This window comes from Bos indicus, chromosome 17 (assembly GCF_029378745.1).
Source record: "Bos indicus isolate NIAB-ARS_2022 breed Sahiwal x Tharparkar chromosome 17, NIAB-ARS_B.indTharparkar_mat_pri_1.0, whole genome shotgun sequence".
NCBI lineage: Eukaryota > Metazoa > Chordata > Mammalia > Artiodactyla > Bovidae > Bos > Bos indicus.
In genome coordinates this window covers 52,629,573-52,652,515 of record NC_091776.1, presented here as the reverse complement: position 1 = coordinate 52,652,515, position 22,943 = coordinate 52,629,573, and the positions used below count along the sequence as shown (strand labels likewise).

At 52.6% G+C, this 22,943-nt stretch overlaps 1 protein-coding gene across 3 annotated transcripts in view; it reads right to left on the bottom strand.

Moving 5' to 3' along the window:
• Window positions 1-6,472: 6,472 nt before the first annotated feature.
• ABCB9 (ATP binding cassette subfamily B member 9) overlaps window positions 6,473-22,943 on the bottom strand; it is a 42,359-nt gene continuing 25,888 nt past the window's right edge. For all 3 annotated transcript variants that reach the window (XM_070769456.1, XM_019978054.2, XM_019978055.2), the window contains exons 4-12: window positions 22,714-22,844; window positions 21,608-21,813; window positions 18,699-18,896; window positions 17,261-17,389; window positions 14,985-15,173; window positions 14,320-14,493; window positions 11,583-11,742; window positions 9,918-10,054; window positions 6,473-7,708 (exon numbers count right to left, since the gene is read on the bottom strand). In XM_070769456.1, the coding sequence (XP_070625557.1) occupies window positions 7,448-7,708; window positions 9,918-10,054; window positions 11,583-11,742; window positions 14,320-14,493; window positions 14,985-15,173; window positions 17,261-17,389; window positions 18,699-18,896; window positions 21,608-21,813; window positions 22,714-22,844 (1,585 nt within the window). In that variant the 3' untranslated portion in view covers window positions 6,473-7,447. The remainder of the gene's footprint in view (window positions 7,709-9,917; window positions 10,055-11,582; window positions 11,743-14,319; window positions 14,494-14,984; window positions 15,174-17,260; window positions 17,390-18,698; window positions 18,897-21,607; window positions 21,814-22,713; window positions 22,845-22,943) is intronic.

Below are 22,943 nucleotides of genomic sequence, written 5' to 3'. Positions count from 1 at the left end.
CTTGAGCATGCTCAGCCTCAAAGAGCCCACCATGAGCAACATCTTAAGTTCCCGGGTTTCTGTCCTTGGAGCTGTCGGCTCTGACCGTGACCCCAAATCAGATTAACGGCCTCTTCCCAACACACACGCTTTGGGTCAGAGTCTGCAGAGACCAGCTGTTTGGAAGAACCCATCTGCTGCCTGATGCACTCAGCTCCGCTTCAGGGGCCAGTGTGGAGGAGGGAGGGGGCAGCGGCTGGGGATCGGGGTGCCCTGTAGCAGACAGCTCTGATGGTGAGAAATGTCCAGGGTGATGACCTGGGGTGGGGAGCAGAGTGCTGCTTATAGAATTCTCTGCATTTTTAAAATATTAACAACAACAACAAAAGCACCCCCTTCACCAAATGCCGAAGATTCAGTTGGAGAGAGAGGCTTTCCCAGACCCCGGCCTCGAGCGAGGACAGCTACCCAGGACTAGGTACATAATGTGCAGGGCCCAGAGAAAAGTGGAAAGGCAGGATCCCTCGTTCACAACTGAAGAATTTCAAGGGAAGTTGCGGGTGGTCCAGTGATTAAGACTCCACGCTCCCAATGCAGGGAGCCGGGTTCAATCCCTGGTCAGGGAACTAGATCCCACGTGCTGCAATGAAGACTGAAGGTCCTTCATGTTGCGACGAAGGCCTAGCGCAGCCAGTTTAAAATACATATATTAAAAAAGAAGAGGAATTGCAAGGTGGTAGCCAGAGCTTTAAATCAAACGTGGGGCTCTTCTGAGCACAGAGGCCCTGGGTGACTATCTGGCTTCACGACACCCCTTATCTCCCGCCACCCACCCCTTGAAGCCAGGACTACCTCTGCCCTCTCACCGGCCCCAGATCCTCACACCAGGATTAGGCCTGCTCTGGGTCTCCACAGCCCCCCAGCTCGTCTCCGTTGCCTCCTTCTTGCTTGTATCTTTGCCTGTCTCCCCTCCAGATGGCGCTTTTCCTGAAGGTCCAACTGCCTCGCTTTCCCCTGACTGCCGGGGGCAGTGCCTGGACCAGAGGAAGGCCGCTGTATTCGCGCAATGAATGGTCATACAGAAAAAGTCAGCTTCAAAAATATGGCTCTTTACCTTCTGCCCACTAGGACGGCTATAATTTAAAAGAAATACACAGGAGGACCTCCCTGGTGGCCCAGTGGTTTAGACTTCGTTTAAAGCACCACTTAAACAACCAATGAAACGGGCGCAGGTTCAATCCTGGGTCGGGGAGTTAAGCTCCTACATGCCCTGTGGCCAAAAAACTCAAAGATAAAACAGAAGCAGTATTATAACAAATTCAATAAAGAATCAAAAAAGGTTTTAAATAAAACCAAAAAATAACAGAAAATAACAAGTGTTGGTGAGGATGTGGCGAAATTGGACCCTCCTACTTCGCCAGTGGGAACGTGAAATGGTGCAGCCACTGTGGAAGATGGTACTTTCTCAGAGTGATCATATGACCCAGCAATTCTACTCCGAAGTATAAACCTCAGAGAATCAAAAACATGGCCACACAAAAATGTGACTGTTCATGGCCGCACTGTCCACAGTAGGCAAAATGTGAAAATAACCCAAGTGTTCAGCGGTGGATGGATGGACAAACAGAATAAACAGAATGGGTTCCGGCCATACAATGGAATATTATTCAGCCATAAAAAAGGAATGAAGCACTGATATAGGCACAGATAGACATAGACATTGGAGAAGGAAATGGCAGCCCGCTCCAGTGTTCTTGCCTGGAGAATCCCGGGGACGGGGGAGCCTGGTGGGCTGCCGTCTATGGGGTCGCACAGAGTCGGACGCGACTGAAATGACTTAGCAGCAGCAGCAACAGAAGTAGACATGCATGAACGGTGAAAACATGATGCTGAGTGAAAGAAGTCAGACAGAAAAGGCCACAGTGTCTACAATTCCATGGATATGAAGTGTCCAGAACAGGCGGATTTACAGAGACAGAAAACAGACTAGTGGTTGTCAGGGTCTGAGGGAGGTGGGGGAATGGAGGGTGACAGTTAATGGGGACCTGGTTTTTTTGGGGGGAAGGGTGATAAAAATGTCCTGGAAAGAGAGAATGGTGACGGTTGTACCACACTGTCAATGTACTAAATGTCATGAGTGGTAAATGTTATGCATATTTTATCTTAATAAAAACAATTTTTTAAAACCTATCTTTGAATTGAATTGAATTTTAGAACAGAAAAAGGACACAGTGGGAAAACTGGGGAAATCCAAAAAAAGCTTGGCATTTCACTGCCAGTGCTGTGCCTGTGTAGGCTTCTTAGTCGTGACAAATGTGTCCCAGTCATGTGAGATAGCATAAGGCAAAGCTGGGTGAGGGTATAAATACAGCAACGCCTTCTATCATCACTGCAACTTTTCTGCAAACCTAAAATGATTCCAAAATGAAACATTTATTCTCGAAAATCATACGTAACTTCCAGAAAGGGGCTTGCTTAGTCTCCAGAAGGTTCTTTTGGCTGGCTAGGGCCCATGCTGGGGTTCACATTTGCAATTTAGGGAGCTGGAGCTGACTTCAGCCTGGGAGAGGGAGAAGAATCTGGGATTCTGAGGCTGGGAGAGAGGGATGAGGTGAAGAGAGGGGGATGGGGGAGGAGGGAAGGAGGAGTCTGGGCAAGAATGGAGTTGGGCTGGGGTTATCCCCATGGAAGCGCCTTGCTGGAGAATCTCCAAGAACTTTGGAGAACAGGAATGTCCAGCACAGAGGTTGCTAATGGATAACTCACAGTCCAAAGACTAGGGAGGTGTTATATTTACCCTTGGTTTTGTAAATGTAATTGAGCCACTCTATAAAAAATCTATAAACTCTCACATGACAATTGGAAATTTCCAACTTCTCTGGAAACATCTGAAAATCTGCTAATTCGAGGCCACCTTTCTCTATGTCCCCAGATCTGGAGCTGAGTCCCAGCCATCCCCTTTATTTATTTTTAAATTTACTTATTTATTTGTGGCTGCGTCAGATCTTCGTTTTGGCATGCAGGATCTTTAGCTGTGGTGAACGGGCTGCTCCCTAGTCGTGGAACACGGGCTTAGTTGCCCCAACACGTGTCAGATCTCAGTTCCCTGACCAGGGTCCAAACCCACATCCAGTGCATCAGGAGGCAGATTCTTAACCACTGGACCATCAGGGAAGTCCCCTAGCCATGCTCTTTAAAGGGGTGTGAGCTCTCCTGTTTGCCACGATCCCCACCATCCCCTATTGTCACCAATTATGGCAAGAAAAATAAAGAATCTGCCTGCAATGCAGGAGATGTGAGTTTGATCCCTGGATTGGGAAGATCCCCTGGAGAAGGAAATGACAACCTGCTCCAGTGTTCTTGCCTGGGAGAATCCCACGGACAGAGGAGCCTGGCGGGCTACAGTCCATGGGGTCGCAAAGAGTGGGACACAACTTAGCAACTAAATAGCAACAACTGACAGAGCTTCAGTCACCACTTATCTTCGAGCTTGCACCATATTTTACGGACTAATTGAACAGATTTTCTCTGTACTATGCCAAAAGTGGAAAAGCAAAAGAGAAATCAAGACATTGTCTGATTTTTATTATATCTGGCTGGCTTCACTCACCTATGATACCTACCTGGCTCCTGGAGAGACTCAGGTTTAAGAACTCAAGTCTCATGTTTGATGGGCAGCTTTCCCTTGCAGGTTAACCTGCCTGCCCCAATCCACACCCTTAAGTCTTCATGCTCACAGGTGTTGTGTGGTTGGGATCAAACATACATATTCTTCTTGGGTGTGAATCTTGGTTCTACTCTTTACTAGCTGAGTGGTCTTGGGCAGGTGGCTTAACCTCTCTGTGCCTCAGTTTCCCCATCTATAAAGCAGGGATGACACTGTACCTACCTTTCAGAGGTTTTATGAGGATTATGTGATGCAGCTCATATAAAGCACGCACACCTGTGCCTGGAACATAACAAAAGAGGCAGAGATTTCAGGGGGTGACGAGTGCTGTGATGATAACAGATCAGGGTGACCGGGGGAAACCCCACACTCAGTACCTGACGAGGAGGAGGGGACCCATGAGCTGAGAGAGAAATGAGAAAGGATCATCTGGGAACCCAGGGGGAGGAACAGTGTGTCAGGAAGAAGGAACAGGCAGTGTAAGGGCTCAGAGGCAAGAATGAGCTTGACTCGCTCAAGGAGAAGCAAGAAGGGAGAGGAGCTACTGAAAGGCAGGCAGAGGCCACAGGGAGGCGTTTGGACCTGATGCACTGAGACACCCTGGAGGGTTCTCAGCACTCAGAGGCCAGGATCTGATTGACAGGAGGGACACATGACCTGGCAGCAGCAGGCTGGTCCGGTCTGAAGCCTCTGCTTCCAGTCCCATGATCCCTGTCACAACCAGCCTGACTCAAGCATGGCTATTGTTGCCCTCTGAGCATTGCAACCCCCCACCCCCAAACCAAACAGGAAGTCTTGAGGTGGCCTTGGGCTGGGGCAGGGGCCCCTGGGATGGGGCAGAGTAGGGGATGCAAAAACCACGTGAAAGAAGGCTGCAAGGTGTATGCTACTCAGTCATGTCCCACTCTTTGTGACTCCACGGACTGTAGCCCACCAGGCTCCTCTGTCCATGGGATTCTCCAGGCAAGAATACTGGAGTGGGTTGCCATGCCCTCCTCCAGGGGATCTTCCCAACCCAGGGATCAAACCCCAGTCTCCTGTGGCTCCTGCACTGCAGGTGGATTCTTTACCGCTGAGCCACTGGGAAAGCCCAAAGGCTGCAAGGTTCCCCCTAAAGAGATCCATCTCAAATCCCTGGAAACCGTGAGAGTGACCTTACTTGGAAAAAGGGTCTTTGCAGACCTGGTTCAGAATCTCAAGGTGAGATGATTCTGGATAATTCACGTCGGCTCAAAATCCAATGTCACATGTCTTTACAAGAGAAAGGCAGAGGGAGATTTGAGACACGGGGAAGAAGGCCGGGTGATGATGAAGGCAGAGACTGGAGGGAGGCAGCCACAAGCCAGGAACCTTTGGAGCCGCCAGAAGCAGGAAGGATCTTCCCCTAGAGCCTTCGGAAGGAGCTCAGCCCTGTCAGACTTCTGGCCTCCAGGTCTGGGAAAGATATGGTTCTGTTGCTTTAAGGCACTTACTTTGTGGTCATTGGTTACAGAGGCCACAGGAAACCAGCACACCCTTCTTCAAGGGCCCCCACCTTCCCAGGCAAGAGGTTCAATTTCTCCTTCCACCCTTGTGACACATCCCCCATTACAGGTGAGAACACCGAGGCCCAGAAAGGGGAAGACAAATGGGGAAGCTCCTTACAGTTGTCTCAACCTTCCTCCTGCCTGAATTGAGCTCACCTATGTATCTTGTTGAGCAAACTCCGGGAGATAGTGAAGGACAGGGAAGCCTGGCGTGCTGCAGTCCTTGGGTTGCAGAGTCAGACACGACTGAGCAACTGAACACCATGTGTCTTGCTGGGTTTTCACAGCATTTTAAAATTTGTGTTTATTTTTATCATGGAATGGTAAGCACAGCAAAAAGAGTCCAGATAACACAATGCCCTGAAACTTTTTCATTCCCTGATCTTGGCGGGGGTTAGCTGAGGGGTCTTGGCTGTGTAGTGTAGGGTAAATCAATTAACCTCTTTGAGCTTCAGATTCCTCAACTTTAAAATGCGGAGAGAATTGGTGGTTGTGAGGATTAAATGAGATCAGACACTAAGCACCTGGTATCTCTCCAATTCCACCTGAAACCCCAGCCTGGGCCTGAGCAGGTTCTTGCTGGGGCACCCAGTTCTCAGGTTCACGATGGCTTCTTCAGGGAGGGAGCCAGAGGGTCCTGGATAAATAAGATGCTCAAGGCAGGTCCAAGCCCCTGAGGGCACGCAGGGGACTGCGCTGGCCACGGTGTGGGCCTCAGGCCTCGGTTTATTTGGCAGGAAAATGGGTACACGGCAGACATGGAGCTGGTGTATGCAGTGTGACTTCACTGGTTGTTAAAAATATTCAAATACGTCCACACCTGTTGGTAAAAGCCACTGCCCCAGCCCCTCTCCCGGGACCCCAGACTTCTGCACAATTCAGCAAGTAAGAACTGCCACCAGGAACTTCCTGTGTCCAGTCCTAAGCCTGCCTTCTGATTGAGCTGTACTGCTGGGTAACATGTCTTGGTGCCATGGGCTGGTGAGCGTACGGTGCTCTGTCCCTGATGGAAAAAAACAGGTGGCATTTGCTGGGTCTCGGCTTTCCCGGGAGGCACAAAAGACCCCGGGGGTTTAGTGGAGACCGATCTGTTATCCTGCACAAGCCCCATGGAGACAGATGGACGGATGTGAGTGTCTGCGCTGGGGATCCTGGGGATGTGAAGGGCACCCGCACACTGGATGGGGGGAAGGCCCTAGACCACCCAGAGTCTCCCCACAATTACACCAGGCAGTGCCTGATGAAGAAACCTAACCAGGCGATGAGGCAGATAGCCCAGGAAGAGGTCAGAGGTCAGGAGTCAGAGGTAGTATACTTTATTGACCCGGGTTCTCCCAACATCTCACAACCCCCCTACAAAGCCAGACCTGGGCTTTGCCGGCGTCCCGTGCACCGGACTCCCAGACGTCCAGAGAGCCTCAGAACGGCAGAGCAGATGTGGGGAGGGCGCTGCCAGCCAGGGGAGAGGGCGCGAGGAGGGGCAAGCCAGAGGGAGGGGGTTCAAGCTGGGCACTGGGCCGGGGACCCCCCGAGGCTCCGCCAGGCCTGGCCAGCCCCTCACTCCCCTAGTTAAGGTTTGTAGTGGTTCACAGTGAGACTGGCTTAGATTTGGGGGGTGATAGGCAGGCAGGTGCCTTCCACTCCCCACCCACTGTTGGCCTGACTCACGAAGCTGGGAAGAGGGCAAGATGGGAAGTCCCTCCACCCCGCCGTGTTCCCACCACCACAGGGACTGGGAAGCCCCTTCTCTCCAGGGGCAAACAGCAGAGGCCCAGTTCTCCCTGACATCCCCCCAGGCTCTTAGGGAGAAGGGCCATTCACTCCTGGCTCAGAAGTTTCCAGAACATCTCAGGGACGTTGCCCATCATTACTCCCAATTAGAAAAATGTTTTTGAAATCTAGGAGTTGATGGGGGCCATCAAACCAAGCAGTAAAAAAACCTGGTTAAGATCTTGGTTTAAAAAGGTAGTTCTACCTTCGTCTAGAAGCTTCGGGAGGCCAGCCCGAGAGACCAGTGGTGTCTCTGTGCCCAGACTGGCAGGGGTGGCTCATGGCAGCAGGGGGCTGGTGGTGGCCTGGGGAATAGGGCAGGGACCTGGGGAAGAGATGCAGGAAGCGGTGACTTGTGGGGCAGGGCAGGTGGCCCTCCCCTTCCAGTGCCATGGGCTTGGGCTCAGAGGGCAGTGGGGGCGGCCAGGATGGGGGGCCCCCGTGGGCACCTCTGCCAGGCCGGCTCCGGGGCCTCTGCCCCACCAGGAGAGGCGGGGCCCTGCGGTCAGGCCTTGTGACTGCCGTTGCCTGGCGGCTCCCTGTGGCCGGCTGTGAAGTCCCCGGTGGGCTCGAGCCCCAGCATCTGCCGCTGCACCAGCCTGGCGTAGAGGCCGCCCTGGGCCAGCAGCTGCTGGTGTGTGCCCTGCTGCACCACGCGGCCCTTGTCGAGCACCACGATGAGGTGTGCCCGCTCTACCGTGCTCAGCCGGTGCGCGATGATGAGCACCGTGTGTTTCTGCAGGTTGCCGTGGATGGCCTGCTGGATCTGCGGACACAGGAGGGCACCGGCTCACACGGGCACTGCCGCCGCCCACCACCCCACCCAGTCCTGGCTCAGATCCCGGGTCCACCACATCCCATGGACGCTCAGCCTCTCTGGGGCTTCTTCTTCTTCTGGGGCTTCAAGCGAGGGCTTGCACAGGACCTGCTTCCTGAGTTTTTGTCCTTGGGGGACAGAGCTCAGAGCCTGACATGGGGCAGCACTCGGTGAATGATGGAAGGGCTCCCGACATGGTCTTCCCCTAACCTTGGCCTTGGTTAATGGTCTCACCGTCAGCCTCAGAGCTCATGCCAACAAAACCAGCATCACCTGCTTCCTCATCCTTCCCTCACCCCCCAAACCTGACTCATCAGCAAATCCTGTAGCCCCATCTCCCCAGGGTCTCTCTGCTCCATCTTTCCACCTCTGCCACTGTTCCTTTTCGCTTGGATCCCGGCAACTTTCCTGGCGCGCTACCCACGTGGATTTAATACTTTTAATCAGTTCTTGTTGAACTCGCGCTCCAAGCCCTCCAAAAGCTTCTTGTCCTATTTCGGATAAAACCCAAACTCCTGGGGGGAATTTTTGGGCAGTGAAACTCTTCTGCATAACATGACATCCTGCGTTTGTTAACACCCATAGAATTCGCAACACAAAGGGACCCCAGACGTGAATGGTGACCTTGAGTTAATGACAATGCACTAATACCAATTTTCAATGGGAACTAATATACTGCTAATGTAAAATGTTAATAACAGGTGACATTGTTTGGGGGAAGGGGTATATATGGGAACTCTGTACTTTCTGCTCAACTTTCTTTAAACGTAAACCTACTCTAAAAAAAAAAAAACAACCCTTTCCAGGGCCTGAACAGCTGGCGTACCCATCATGACTCTGTCCCGACCTCACCACGCTCGACCCCCACCATCAACCATGCTGACCTTGGGGGGTTGGCTGTGGACCTGCTCCAAGCCTTTCCCCTCACTGCCCCTCTCTCCCCAGGATGCTCTCACCTGGATCCCCCTGACTGGCTCCTTTCCCTTCTGGTCTCAGCTCAATAGCTCCTTGATGACCCTGGCTCTGCACATGAATTCTGGGCCCATGTGACCCCATCTGAACCCTGCAGTAAGGCAGCCACATTCCAGGGGGCTCCTGCAGGGCCAGAGCCTTGTCCCTGGGATGACCCCAGCCCCTAAGTGCCGCCAGGAGAACTGAGTGTCCTAACCAACACGTGCTGGGCAGCTGGGCGGCAGCGGCTGAGCCCCCTTTCTTAGAGCACTTATGTACCAAAAGGGGCTTAGAGTTGTCAACCTTCCTCTGTCCCATGGAGATACATATGCAAATCTCCTAAAGCTCAGGAATGTCTCTCTCTGTCATTCCTTTGAAATGTAGTCATTGGAAGGATAGGGCCCCACCTCCCAGACTCAGTGGGGGACAGGAATCCTAATTCGAATGGTTGCCCACTGTCTGCCAGCTCCCAGCCCTATGTGAGTCTCCCCTGAGCCCTGCTCCCGCCCCTTCCCTGCATCCTCAATCTCCCTTTGAAATGGCTGCCCCATCCCCATCATCACCCCTGCACAAATCTTAGACCTCAGCTCTTTCCCCTGCTTTATTAGCTACTGGATAAAATCTGTTTTCCCAGCTTTAACTAATGGCCGGCTATGTTTCTCAACCTCTCCACCACAGGACTGTTTCATTTTCTACATAGCACAGCCCCCAGGGCAAACTCACCCTTGTCTCCTTGTTATCTGTCTCTCGCCCTGGACTGGAAACACCTTGGGGGCAGGGGCCAGTGTGACCCTGGCACCCAGAACAGCACTGGTGCCCAGGAGGCGGGGATTAAATACCGTGTGATAAATGAATGGATCCATGGCGAGATAGGGGTAGCTAAGTCTTCAAATACACTGTGGGCCCCTCTTTATCAATGACATGAGAGCTGGAGTAAGACACTCAGGTTATGCGCTCCAGGGCAGAGCTCCTAATCCAGGGCCCACCTCTCCTGATTCGAACCCAGGTGCATTTGGTTTCAACACCTAGAGCCCTGAGGCTGGGCTGAGTGACCATGACCTGCGTCTCCTCCGTCCCCGCTCTCTGCCCTCAGCTCCGGGACACCCCAATCCAGGAAGCTGGCCTGGGAGAGTCCCGACAGCCACCCTGAGCCCCTCCCAGCACCTGTCCGCTGCTCTGCTCCAGCATCACCCGCCACCCCACTCACCAGATACTCGCTTTCCGCATCCAGGGCACTGGTGGCTTCGTCCAGGATGAGAACGGGTGGGTTCCGCACCAGAGCCCGAGCCATGGCCACCCGCTGCTTCTGGCCCCCGGACAGCTGGGCACCCTTCTCCCCTGTCTCTGCGGGGAGGAGGCACAGGGTCAAGTGAGTGGGAGGGGAGGCTGGGTGGCCCTTGGGGAGGGACGAGCAGTCCCTTGCCTCTGCCCTTCCCTTCTGTCAAGGGAGCTCTGCTCCCCGGGAAAGGTGGGGCTGAGAGGGCCGCTGGCTGGAAACCTCACGGAACAATGCTCCCTCTTCCTGTTCATAAGGGGCAAACAAATTATGACTGTGTGCGGTTGGTACCAAGATGCCAACTTTTACTTATTAATCTGGCAAAACTCCAAACGTTTGAGAACACACTGTGCTGGGGTGGCTGAGGGGGCACCCCCAGTCTTCCTGGGGTACAGCTGCTGAGATCCCTGTGCACACTCCTCTGTGTGTCCGGTTGTGCTGTGTGAGTACACAGACCACAATTACAGACACACACCTGGACCAGCAAACCCATTTCTGGGAATATCTCCTGCTCATTTACTTGCTCGCGCACTGTGACTCACAGCACTGTTAACTGAAAACGACAAAACCCCCAAACCAAAAACACAATACAAACTGTCTATCAGTAGGAAACTGAGGAAACCAGTTATTTTTGAGGAAAGTATTATAAAGCCACACAGTAGAATACTGTGCAGTAGCTAAAAAAAAAAAAAAATAGCTTTCTAGGTATCAATATGGAAAAAAAGGTATCACTTAAAAAAAAACAGGTGCAGAATATAAGGTGCTGTTTTGTGTTTTTTTTTTTCTGTAGATGGTGGGAGGAACTAAAAACACATACTCATATATGCATAAAGAAACTCCAAAATGACATGTAAGAAATTAATGAAAGAAGCTTTGGTGGGGGCCGGAGGGAACTGGTAGTGAAGACTGGGATGAAATGAAACTTTTCACTGGATATAGTTAGGTCTAATTTTTTAGTTTTGAACTATGTGAATAGCCCTGCTGCAAGAGTTAAAATTTTAAAATACATTAAATCAAATCTATAAGTTAATATATTGTTCAACTCATTAAGTTAAAATACTTATTCACATAAAGTAACTATAAATAATATAATACATATACCATTTTAAAACAATTATTTCGGAACTAAACTGAGGTGATGGTTTTAAAGCCCTGTGAATGCACTAAGTGTATTGATTTCTGGCCGCACCACACGGCGTGTGGGATCTTAGTTCCCTGACCAGGGATCAAACCCATGCCCCCTGCAGTGGAAGCACAGAGTCTTAACCACTGGACCACTAGGGAAGTACCTGAATTGTTTACTTTAAAATAGTTAAGTTTAGGGACTTCCCCGGTGCTCCAGTGGTTAAGAATCTGCCTTGCAATGCAGGGGGTAACTAAGCCTGAGAGCCGTAACAAAAGCTCCCAAGTACTGCAGCCAAGACTCAATGCAGCAAAATAAATAAATAGATAAATAGTTAAAAACAGTTGTTTATGTTACGTGGATTTCCCCTGAAATAATAAACAGCAGCTGGCAGAGGGCAACGCGTAGCTCAGAGGGTTGAATCCTGAGGATGGACCTCCGGCACAGTGGAGGTGATGCTCCGGGCCCTGTACCTGTATTGTAGCCGTCCTGGAGCTCCATGATGAAGCCGTGGGCGTTGGCCTTCTGGGCAGCCTCCACCACTGTCTCGAAGGGCACGGTGGGCAGGCCATAGGAGATGTTGTCTGTGATGGAGCGGGCAAACAGCACTGGCTCCTGGCTCACCAGGGAGATCTGTGGAGGAGGAAGGAGGGGGCATGGGAGGCCGGGAACGCGTCAGTCCAGCAGTCACCAGGAACCTCACCAGCCCTGGGCCTGGCTGATGCCTGGGGCCTCAAGTCTGAAATCTGATTAGGGCCCACGGCCGGCGGCTGCATTCAGTGGCCTCTCTTCTTTCCAAACAGTGGAGTCCACTTTCTGCACAAGCCCTCAGCCTCCCTGACCAACACACTGGGGGCCCCGCTAAGCTTGCTGCTCTGGGCTCAGCCAAGTTCCCTGACCTCCGAGACAGAGGTTATTGGCTGCCTCTGACCTGGAAGAAAAGAGAGTGAGAGAGTGTGGAGTGTGCCTCTGTGAGTCTGTCCATGGCAAGAAGCAAGAGGCGAGAGCAGGCAGAGGCCACAGGGACCTCCCGGTTGGTGCCCCCTCCCTTTTAGAGACCAACAGAAAGGAACTATTGTCTCAGGGTCCCAGCTTTAGGAATGTGTATGTAGTTGGAGGATGTCACTACAATACTGTAAATAGAAAAAAGAAAAAAAATCTAATTGTCCATAAATTGAGGATTAAATGATTATAGTACTTCTATAAAATCAAGCTGCTATATATATATTTTTAATAAATATAAAATGATTCTATTTTTGTTTTAAAAAAAAGTATATGTGTCTTTATATATTGTTGTTGCTGCTGTTTACTTGCTAAGCCGTGTCCGATTCTTTGTGACCCCGTGGACTGTAGCCTACCAGGCTCCTTTGTCTATGGCATTTCCCAGGTAAGAATAGTGGAGTGGATTGCCATTTTCTTCTCCTGGGGATCTTCCCAATCCAGGGATTGAATCCGTATCTCCTGCGTCTCCTGTGTTACAGGCAGATTCTTTTCCACTGAGCTACCAGGGAAGACTTTACATGTAGATATGTTTATGTAAAGATGGGAAACACACTGGAAAGGGAAGGATGTTGACTAAACTGATAATGCTGAACCGTGCCATGGGGTGGAATTCAAAAGGGGAGGTGGAGGGGATTCTCATGTGTTTGTTACAAAATTCTCTGAATATATGGGAATATAGTTAGATGGTTGAGTTCTACTGCTTTGGGTTTATGAAAATTAAAAATTTAAACAGAGGATATTCACAAAAGAGGAAATCCAAAAGTCCAAGAAACGTATGAAAAAGGACTTAAAATCTTTAGTCACCAGGAAAATGCAAAAGACCTCAAAGAACCACCTGTAGACACTCACCAACTGGTTACAGAAACAGGACTGATACTAGGTATCTGAGATTAAGTATCTGAGCGTGTCCACTATTGCAAAGCCTGAGCAGCTCTGTCCAGGAGCCACTGCCAGAACTCCGGTGGGCAGCAGCCCGGTGGTGGCATACCTGAGACCACTTGTCCACCACCTACCCCTGGTTATATACACAGGAGTGGGAAGAGGTCACAGTCTGCGGCCTCCATCAGCATCTACAACTAGCTGGAAGTTCTGGAGCCTCTGTGCCAACCCAGGCTCTCGCGTAACTTAACGTCTGTTGCTGATGTAAATACGTCCGCTCGGTAGCTGGTGTTTCCCGTATAGTGCACAACCTGAACACCGCCCAGGGTGTCCCTGCTCTTCTAGCAGCTCAGGATCAGATGTTGAGTGCACCTGTCTGAGAAGGTTACCCAAAACCGTAAGGTCATGAATAGCCTCCTTTAAGTACTGGAGATCATTCAAGTGTGGAAAACCTGAACTCTCTTTCACTGCTGGTGGGACTATAAAGTTGAAAAAAGAAAAAAGTAAACCACCTTAATGGCAAGAGTTACTAGAGCTGCGGATACTCATCCACTCTGGGAGAACCTACCCACCAGTGCATACCAGGACATACAGACAGTATCAGTGCTGTCCGTATCAATATTGTTGCTAAATATTGATACTAAAAAACAGGAAACACCCCCAACTGTCCATCAAGAAACAGAATGTGTAAATGGACTGTGACATGTTTACACAGTGGATTATCTCCCAACAATGAAAATGAGGGAACTACAAACACAGCCTCAACCTGGAAAACTCACAAATAACGCTGAGTGGAGGAAACAGGACACAGAGAATACACGTGTTATGACGCCAGTCAGATGAAGTTCAAAACTAGCAAAACACAGCTGCGCTGTCTGGGGAGCCACACAGTGATGGGAAGAACAAAAGAAAAGCAAGAAAGTGATGATTATGAAGGTTGGGTGAGATGGCGCTTCTTGGGAGGCAAAGAAGGGGCACATGGAGTGGGGCGGCGGGGGGCGGGGCGCTTCTGGAGTGCTGGAATGTTCTATTTCTTGAACTGGGTGGTGTTACGTTGGTGGTAATCCTTTTTTTTTCTTTATATTTTATTTGGTTGCATTGGGTCTTAGTTACAGCGTGTGGGATCTAGTTTCCTGACCAGGGATCAAACCTGGGCCCCTTCCATTGGGAGCACAGAGTCTTAGCCACTGGACCACCCAGGAAATCCCGGTGATAATCCTTTGAACTATGTGTGTATCCTGAGCCCTCTTGCCTGCATCTGTTAGTGCTCGCGAGAGAAGGTCAAACAGGGAAAGGGCGGAGGAGGGCAGCAAAGGCCCGTGCGCCTACCACTCGGTGTAAGTACTTGTGGTCATAGGCGCCGATGGGCTTCCCGTCCAGCAGCACTTGGCCCCCCTCCAGGGGGTAGAAGTTCTCCAGGATGTTGACGCACGAGCTCTTTCCGCTGCCCGATGGCCCCACGAGCGCAGTCACCTTTCCTGGGGACAGGCTGAAGGAGACGTTCTGCAAGGAACACGCAGACACGAGGCGGGGCCGCTGGCTCACTCAGAGGCCCTGGTCTCAGAGGCCCTGGGCACCCTTCCCAGCCTGCCCCACTGCCGCCGCCCCAGAAGGCTCTCCTTTCTAGGCCTTGACAGCACTTTTATACTCGTCTCCTTTGCCTGGAATGTTCTCTCTGCAGAGAGCCATTGGCTGGCTCCTGCTCCTTGTTTAGGTCCCAGATCAAAAGTCACTTCCCCCGAGAAGTCCTCTTGGACTATTAATACCATCTCTGCAGACTACCCCGATTTATTGCCTTCCTAGCATTGCTCTTGGAATCCTTTTGTTAACGCTCTGCCTTCCCCAACAAGAGCCCAACTCCAGGAGTGGAGGGACTCTGCTTTTTGTATTCTTGGCTGCACTGCCACGGCCTGCCCTGTAGGAGGTGCGAGAGAGATGGGAGGAGGGAAAGGATGATTGGGGGTGGTGGTGGGGGTACTCAGGCCCTCTCTCACCTGCAAGACTTGGGTGTGGGGCCGAGTGCGGTAGGTGAAGGTCACGTTCTCAAAGTCCACCCGGCCCTCCAGGTGGTCAGGGGCCAAGCTCCCGTCATGCACCATCGTTGGCTGCCGGTCAATGAACTCAAACACCTTCTCAGCGGCCCCTACTCCTTGCATCAGGCCGCTGTAGACAGAGCCCACGGACTGTGGGGGGAGGAGAAACATGTTCCTGACCCATTGAAACCCCAATCCTAGGTCCCCTTCACCATGGTACCAGAGGGATGAAGTGGGTGCAGAGAGAGCAAGAACACAGCAGCAGGTCTGACAGGGGGGCATGGTCACAGGAGGCTGTCCGAGCCCCACCTGCTTATACAGCAGACCAGGACCATGATGCAAAAAATGAAGACAGCGATAAAAAATACTGATGCTTTATGTGTTACAGCTAAACCTCACCACTGTCCAGCAGGGTAGGCCTTATCACCCCCCAGAAGAAGAAATGAAATTGCAGGGAAGCCAGAATGTAGCAGAACAGGAATTGGACCTTCCTCTTTCAGCTGCCACAGAATTTTTAAATTTCAATGATAAAAACAGCCTTAAATGTATACTATACATTTCCTTGGGTAAAAATATACACAAGTATAAATGTGAATAATGACTCATTTTACTGAGTGCATATATGTCTTATGAGGTAGCTGCTATCATTAGCTCCTCTGTGGTGATAAGGAAACCGAAGCACAGAGTGCTCAAGTAACTTCCCCCAGGCCACACGTATGGAGAAGCAGCAGAGCCAGGATTCAAACCCCGGCGTCTGGCTCCTGAGCTCAGGCCCTTATGACCTGTGACTGCGGGTCCTGGTTGGTGAAATGGGGGTAATATTAGTGCCCGTATCACGGTTCTGTGAAGACAGTACTCAGCACATAGGGAGCCCTCAAAACACCACAGCTGTTAACATCCAGATAGAATTACTCATATTAAGACACAAGTGCTGTGTAGACACTGTCCTCTGTCCCTCATCCCAGAGGTGGTCCCAGTTATCAGGAACTGTGTCTTTCAAGTCCTTTCTCTGTGCTTTTACAAACACATGCAAGTACATAATTAAATAATTTTGAGACGAAAGAAAACCATGAGATCAGCCCATCCCTACGACTCAGAGACTAGCTTTTGCACTAATTCTGTGTCTTGGTGTTCTCCGCACCAGTGCACGCAGCTCTGCCTCGCTCCTGTGGCTGCTGCCTCGTTTTTGTAGCACAGACGGACTGTTTGTGGCATACGGATATACCGTATTGCCCGATCGCTGGCTGACAAGCATTTAACTTCTCACTGTTATACACCGTGCCACACTGGAATCCTGGGACACATGTCTGCCCACTGCTGTGGGTGTTCCTGAAGCATGGCTTCCTTGACGCTGATTCAAATGACACTGAGGGTCTGACTGGAGCTAAGGCACAGTGCGGTCTGCAGAAGACACCAGCCCGCCCCTGACCCCCACATCTTTGGGCTTTTATCACTGCAGGACACACAGGCTCTACCTTAGTGCTGGAGGGCTTTGTGGGGGGGTGGGGTCGGACCAGAGAACTAACACCCTCACTCTATGCATCCTCTGGAAGTGACTGATGGCAATTTAGGCACAAGCTCCACAGCTCCCTCATCTCAGGACCTGCTGGTGGGAGAAGCCAAATTAAGAGTTAATCTACAAGGACTTCCCTGCCGCTCCAGTGGCTAAGGCTCCATGCTCCCAATGCGGGGGGCCCGGGTTCGATCCCTGGTCCAGGAATTAGATCCTGCATGCTGCAACTAAGACCAGGCACAGGCAAATAAATTTTAAAATAAAATTGAAATACTGTATGTGTGTGTGTGTGTGTATATATATATATATATATATGATATAATCCACTTAAAAAACAAACCCACTCTGTTCTTTTTTCATAGAGCTGCTCTTTAAAGTGGGTTAAAATAAAGTCAGACCATCTGGCTTGGAACTGGGAACCCCTATGAACATGGGGGGCAGGTCCCTGAACCACTCTGAGCCTCAGCTGCTTTTTCCGGAAAGTGGGGACCCGGGGAGCACTGGGCCTCATACACGTGCTCAGGGGCATCTTCTGAAATAATTTCTGTTGCTGCCACTCTGTTCTGCAAAGTTGCTGTCCCACGTTAGTCTCCTTGTTGGTATTATCATGTCCTTTAGGAAGAAATGCCACCTCCTGTGGACCCTGGAGCACCCCCATTCAGATCCCTCCCCCTCACCTCTCCCTCCTCCCCGGGACCCCTCCCTCCCCCAGCCAGCCCCTCACCTCCATACAGTCTCCCAGGACAAACTCATAGATGATGAAGGAGATGAGGTTGCCACTGGTCATCTGCCCCGAGATGACGAGGTGGCCCCCGTAGTAGAGGATGCTGACCTGGACCACAAGCAGCGTGAGCTGGAGGGCAGACGGAAAGCGGAGTCTGACTCACGGCGGGGCCTTGACTTAGGTCCACAACCCCATTCCCTCTGTCCCCCCGCCCCACAGGCTGCAGGGGAGGTGAGAGCAGCTGTGGACTCTGCACTCACAGTCACAAACTGCACGTCCAGCCAGCGGCAGGGACGGCCTCCCACGAGCTGGTGCCCCTCTGTCACTCACACCCTCCCCACCCCAACCAGGGAGTTCTTCCCTGCAAAGGCCCCCTGCTGGAACAGGCCATGAGCCTGGTCGGGAACAAGGCTTTCTTTGTCAGGCCCTGGCGTACACACACACACACACACACACACACACACACACACAGTTCCCAAGTGCCTCAGCGAGGCCAAGCTGGAGCTATTCGTCTCCTTCTTATTGGGAAGAGCGTGGTTCAGAGAGGCTGAGTCCCTTGGCTAAGGTCACACCGCAAGCCAGGCCAAGCAGATGAGGTCAGTATTACCAGGAAGGAGGGGCTGTGTCTGGGGTGTGCTTGCTTCCTGCCCCCTCTGGTGCCGGGGGAGTGTCTGTGAGAGGAGTGGAACCTGCATACCCGTGACACAACCCACTCGGGGTCCCTATCTGCCCCTCCTCATTCCAAGCCAGTGATGCTGGGTCGGAACTAGACCCACAGCTGGACCACAGTGCCTTTGCACAAGCAGCAAGAAGCGCCCTTGCTGGTGGGCAGATTGCCAGGAGACTTGGCTGGCTGGATTCCAGGCCTTTCTCCCCTCTGGCTGGACACTTTTGAGGAGGGATTGCCCTGGGTGGGGGGAGGTCCCAGAAGGTCCTTATCCCCTGCTTGTCTGTAGACCACCGGCTCCTTCCTTGCCCTATATCCCAAACCCTCCTCATGCCTACCCCAGCTCTTCCCCGACAGCCCACCCTCGGGTGTGGCCAGCACACAGTGACAGGCCCCACATGCTTCTTCTCCAGGAGGAGCTGGAACGCGTCCCCAGGGAGTGAGCCGGACACTCTAGGACCTGCCGGGAAGCCGCCCAGGTCGCATCCCCAGGTGGCTTCGGGGTGACTCCCCACCTTGGCAGGGGTGTCTCCCCAACAGGGAAAAGAAAGTTCCTGCCCAGCCACCCCACACCCAGGTGAGAGGTAAGAAGGGGTGTCCTGGGCGGACATTCACAGGAGTCTACATTTCTTTCCAGAAAGATCCTCTGAGGACAAGCAGAAAGTCGGGACAGAGTCGAGTGTCACACCAGCATGCAGGGACCTGGGCTAATGTACTGACTAAGGGGTCCCCCATCTTTGTGTCAGACCTGCCCGGGCTGGGGGCACGTACCCCGCTGCCCCAGACGTAGTACATGTAGGCCGCGGCTTCCTTCCTGTTCAGCTTGTACACCTGCTGCAGCTTCCTCGAGTACACCTCCGCCTCCTCCTCCTCGTTGGCAAAGCTCCGCACTGTCTTCATGGCGCTGATGGTCTCCTCGGCCGTGCTGCTGGCTCTGGCCAGGGCACTCTGGACCTCTTTGGAGAGCCTCTATGGGTGGGAGTGGGGACAAAGTGGAGGAGACCTCAAAACAGACAGGCACACCCTGTGCCCGAGCCCCAGGTCTCTCTGGGGTTTTCTGTCTTTAGTTGGTGTCAGATCTATGCAGGGAGTTCCAGGGACAAGGGGATGAGACCTAGCTCCCCTTCCTCCCCCATCTCCTTCTAGCATGATTTGCTGAGCTCAGACAACAGACTCCAGCTGGGATTTGGGGGTGAGCTCCTGAGCCTCTATCTCCTGAGGGATGGGCCACTGATCGTGAAGTTATCTCTAGTATTCAGAGGAAGTTATGCATGACCATACATAATCTTCTCAAAAAACGAGTCTCGATACCTGATCCTGAGCTGGCATAAGAGCAGGGATGCTCTGGATGGTTGTTCAGGTTGTATACTGCACAAGAAACACTACCTATTAAGGAGTCACCATTTACATCCAGCAACATACATTATGTGAGAGACTGAAAACTAGCACAGAGATTCCAGAACTCTTAGCTGAGTTCTAGATGGTGGTGGAAGTCACAGGCTATGAAATCTGCCCACATCGTGTGCTTATACCTGGAGATGGATGGCTGAGAAGTGGTTCCAAGTACATGACCACTGGACTGCTGCCCACAGAGTTCCGGAAGCAGTCCCTGGGCCTCGCTATTCAGGCTCTGCGACAGCTACCACACTCAGAACTTCACACCAGCCGGGAAGGCTGCCCAGGAAGCTCCTTGGCATGTCTCGTGACCTGCGAGTCACGCCCCGGCCCTCAGAAGGACGCAGTGTACTCAGGCTCGGGCACCCGGGAGGAGCCACACTGTCTTGAGTCACGTCTGGCTGCGGACGATGTGTGTGGCTTGTGGCGATGACTCAGTGATGGCATCCTGTACATGGGGTACAGGTACGAGACCTAAACAGGGCTTGCTTGAGGCCGCACCCCTGAACCTGAAGGTGGAGCCTGAGGTGTGCACAGAGGCAGGGCTGCTGTGATGCGGGGCGCTCCAGGGCTTCCTGGCCCCTCCCAGGGGCTGGCAGGAAGGCAGGAAGGGTGGGGTGGAAGGGAAACTGCTGACTCCAACTCATATATTTACTTTCCCTCCTCAGGGATGAAAACAGCGAGGCCAGTGATCCAGAGCTGCGGGGGAGAGGGCCCTCCTGGGTGATTGGGCTCTGCAGGAGGGTGACACAGTGGGCTGTGGGTAATGGATTCATTTAGGTGCTGGCCTCAGGCCGTGGGCACTAAGGGTCCTGACCAAGTGGGAACCTCAGGGTCCAAGCGCCCTGCTCAGGAGCGCCCCTGTCCCCCTCAGGCCTGGATCACTGGGGAAGGGGCTGCCTGCACCTGCCTGCACCCACCCCGGGGCCCTGAGAGCTCAGAGGCACCCACCACTGTGGGAAGCAGGAGGAAGCTGAGGCCGGGGCCTCGCTTACAGGCTGATCCTTCTGACGGCAGTGCTGGGGGCAGCCAGAGGGGACTGCTGCTTGCCCGTCACTGCATCGTGGGTGAGGGCCTCGATCATGGAGGCCTGGGTGCCTCCACCCCCCGCCCCAACCTTGAAAATACACTCTATAGAAAGAGAGAAAACTTTGCATGCAGTGAAGCCCAAACTTCCCACAAAGGCCTATACCATCTACCCATCACCTCCCGGCTCTCTCCTCACTTCTGGTTCCGGCCTCACCAGCCTTCCTGAGGCACCTCAAACACGCCAGTCACGGTCCCACCTCAAGGCCTTTGCAGTGGCCGTGCCCTCTGCTTGGAACGAGCTTCCCCAATATGTCCACCTCTTTACTCAAAGGCCACCTTCTCAGAAAGACCAACTTAAAATTGCAGCCTGGGACTTCCCTGGTGGTCCAGTGGTTAAGGATCCACCTGCCAATGCAGGGGACACAGGTTCCATCCATCGTCCAGGAAGATCCCACATGTCTTGCGGCAGCTAAGCCTGTGCACCACAACTACTGAGCCTGCACCCCAGAGCCCGTGCTCTGCAACAAGAGCAGCCCCTGCAACGAGAAGCCCGTACACCACAACTAGAAATGGTCCCTGCTCACCACAATGAGAGAGAGCCCAAGCTCAGCCATGAAGATGCAGCGCAGCCAAAACCAAAATAAATAAAAACTTTAAAAAAGGATAGCAAAAGACATTTAGCTTTAAAAATAAAATAAAACTGCAACCAATCCAATGCTCTCTATTATGCTATTTCTTTTCGTTTATCTCCTTATCTCCTCCAACTTTTATTGTATTATATATACCTCTAGTCATTAAGTCGTGTCTGACTCTTGTGACCCCATGGACTGCAGGCTCCTCTGTCCATGGGATTCTCCAGGCAAGAATACTGGACTGGGTTGCCATTTCCTTCTCCAGGGGATCTTCCCGACCCAGGAATCGAACCCGGGTCTACTGCATTGCAGGTAGATTCTTTACCAACTCAGCTATGACTGTATTATATATTTCCATCATTATCACTGTTGCTATTTATTGGCTGGCTCTATTAGAATATAAACTCCATGGGGACAGAGGTCCTGTCTGATTGATGTATCCCAGTGCCTGGGACTTAGTAGGTGCTCAGGAAACATTTATTGAATGACTGAATGAATGACTGAATGCAAACTCAGTTTTAAGACAAGTCCCTCGCTGGCCCCCAGCAGCCCTCTGAGCCCACCCTAAGGGATCTTTTGAGAGCTGCTGGTGGGGGACCCCAGTGGGGATCAGGCGGGGCCTACCTTGTAGTACTTGCCGTAGATGTCGGACACCATCATGATGATGGGGAAACCCATGAAGGTGACCAAGGAGAGTTGCCACGAGAGGCTGAACATGAAGACCACCACACCTGTGACCTTAACCGTATTCCGCAGGAAGATGTTGATGTTCTGGGAGACCAGGTCGCTGACCATGGTGGTGTCCGAGGTGAGGCGGGAGATGAGGTCCCCTGGAACACAGGCCTCTCAGCTCCCTCTGCAGTAACAGGGCCACTGAGGGCGGGGGCGGGGGACCCTTGGGGAACTTGGACCTTCCCTGTCTTCTGGGCTGGTCTGCAGGGGGGACAGGGTGAGTCGACGGCCCTGAGGGCTGCTCTGAGTCCAGCCCTTATCACCAGCATCTGGTTTCAGCTTCAGCATCTCCCAGAGCACAGAGGAGGCAGCTGAGGCTCAGAGAGGGGAAGAGTCTTGCTCAGTGCCGCACAGCATGGCTGTGACTGAGCCAGAGCTGAACCCGTGGCCCCTCCCTGTCACTGGCAGAGGGGCCACTCCCCTCTTCAGCCTTATGGTAATAACCATCTGAGCTATGGAAGAGAGAGGACCAGACCGCCCCTTACTGATGGCTGGATACTGGGCTAAGACCTTGACAACAATCCCGTGGGGCAGCTCCTGTTCTTGTTCCCATCTTACGGAGGAGAAAACAGAGGCTCAGAGAGGTGAAGTCAGGGATGGGGCCTGCACCCAGGCTGGGCTGCCTCAGAGACTGGATCTCAGCCCCCTGTTCTGTCCTGTCTCTCTGCCCTGCTCACCCCCACAGGCCGGGGGAGTCCTGGCCCATGTGCGTCCCACAAGCCAGCGGGAGGTGAGGCCTTGGTTGCTTCAGGGACAGGGTGGCCTGGCCAGGGTCCTAGAGTGGCCACAGCTCGCAGCAAAACCTCAGACCAGCTCCCCAGGGCTCAGGGGGGCTGGAGGCCCACGCCAGCCACCAGGGGCATCCCCACCCTGAACTGGATGGCAGGGAGAGTCAGCAGACTGAGAGCACTGATTCACTCAGTTAAATCCTCAATTCGGGGCAGGCCCACCTGGCCGGGCCCAGCCCCAGGTCACCCGAGGCCCCCGGGAAGACCAACCTGTGCGATTCTCGTCAAAGAAGCTTGTCTCCTGAGACACCAGCGAGCGGAAGAGACGGTTACGGAGACGAATGTTCAGTCTGGCAAATATGAGGGTAAAAATGCCGCCCCGAATACCTGCGGCAAATGAGCTAATTGCAGATAAGAGATGTTATGTATAGCACGACGTCCTTCCGGCAACTGCCCCCTGCCCCCCACTGCTCCCTCCCCACTGCTGGCAGGCCAGGGCC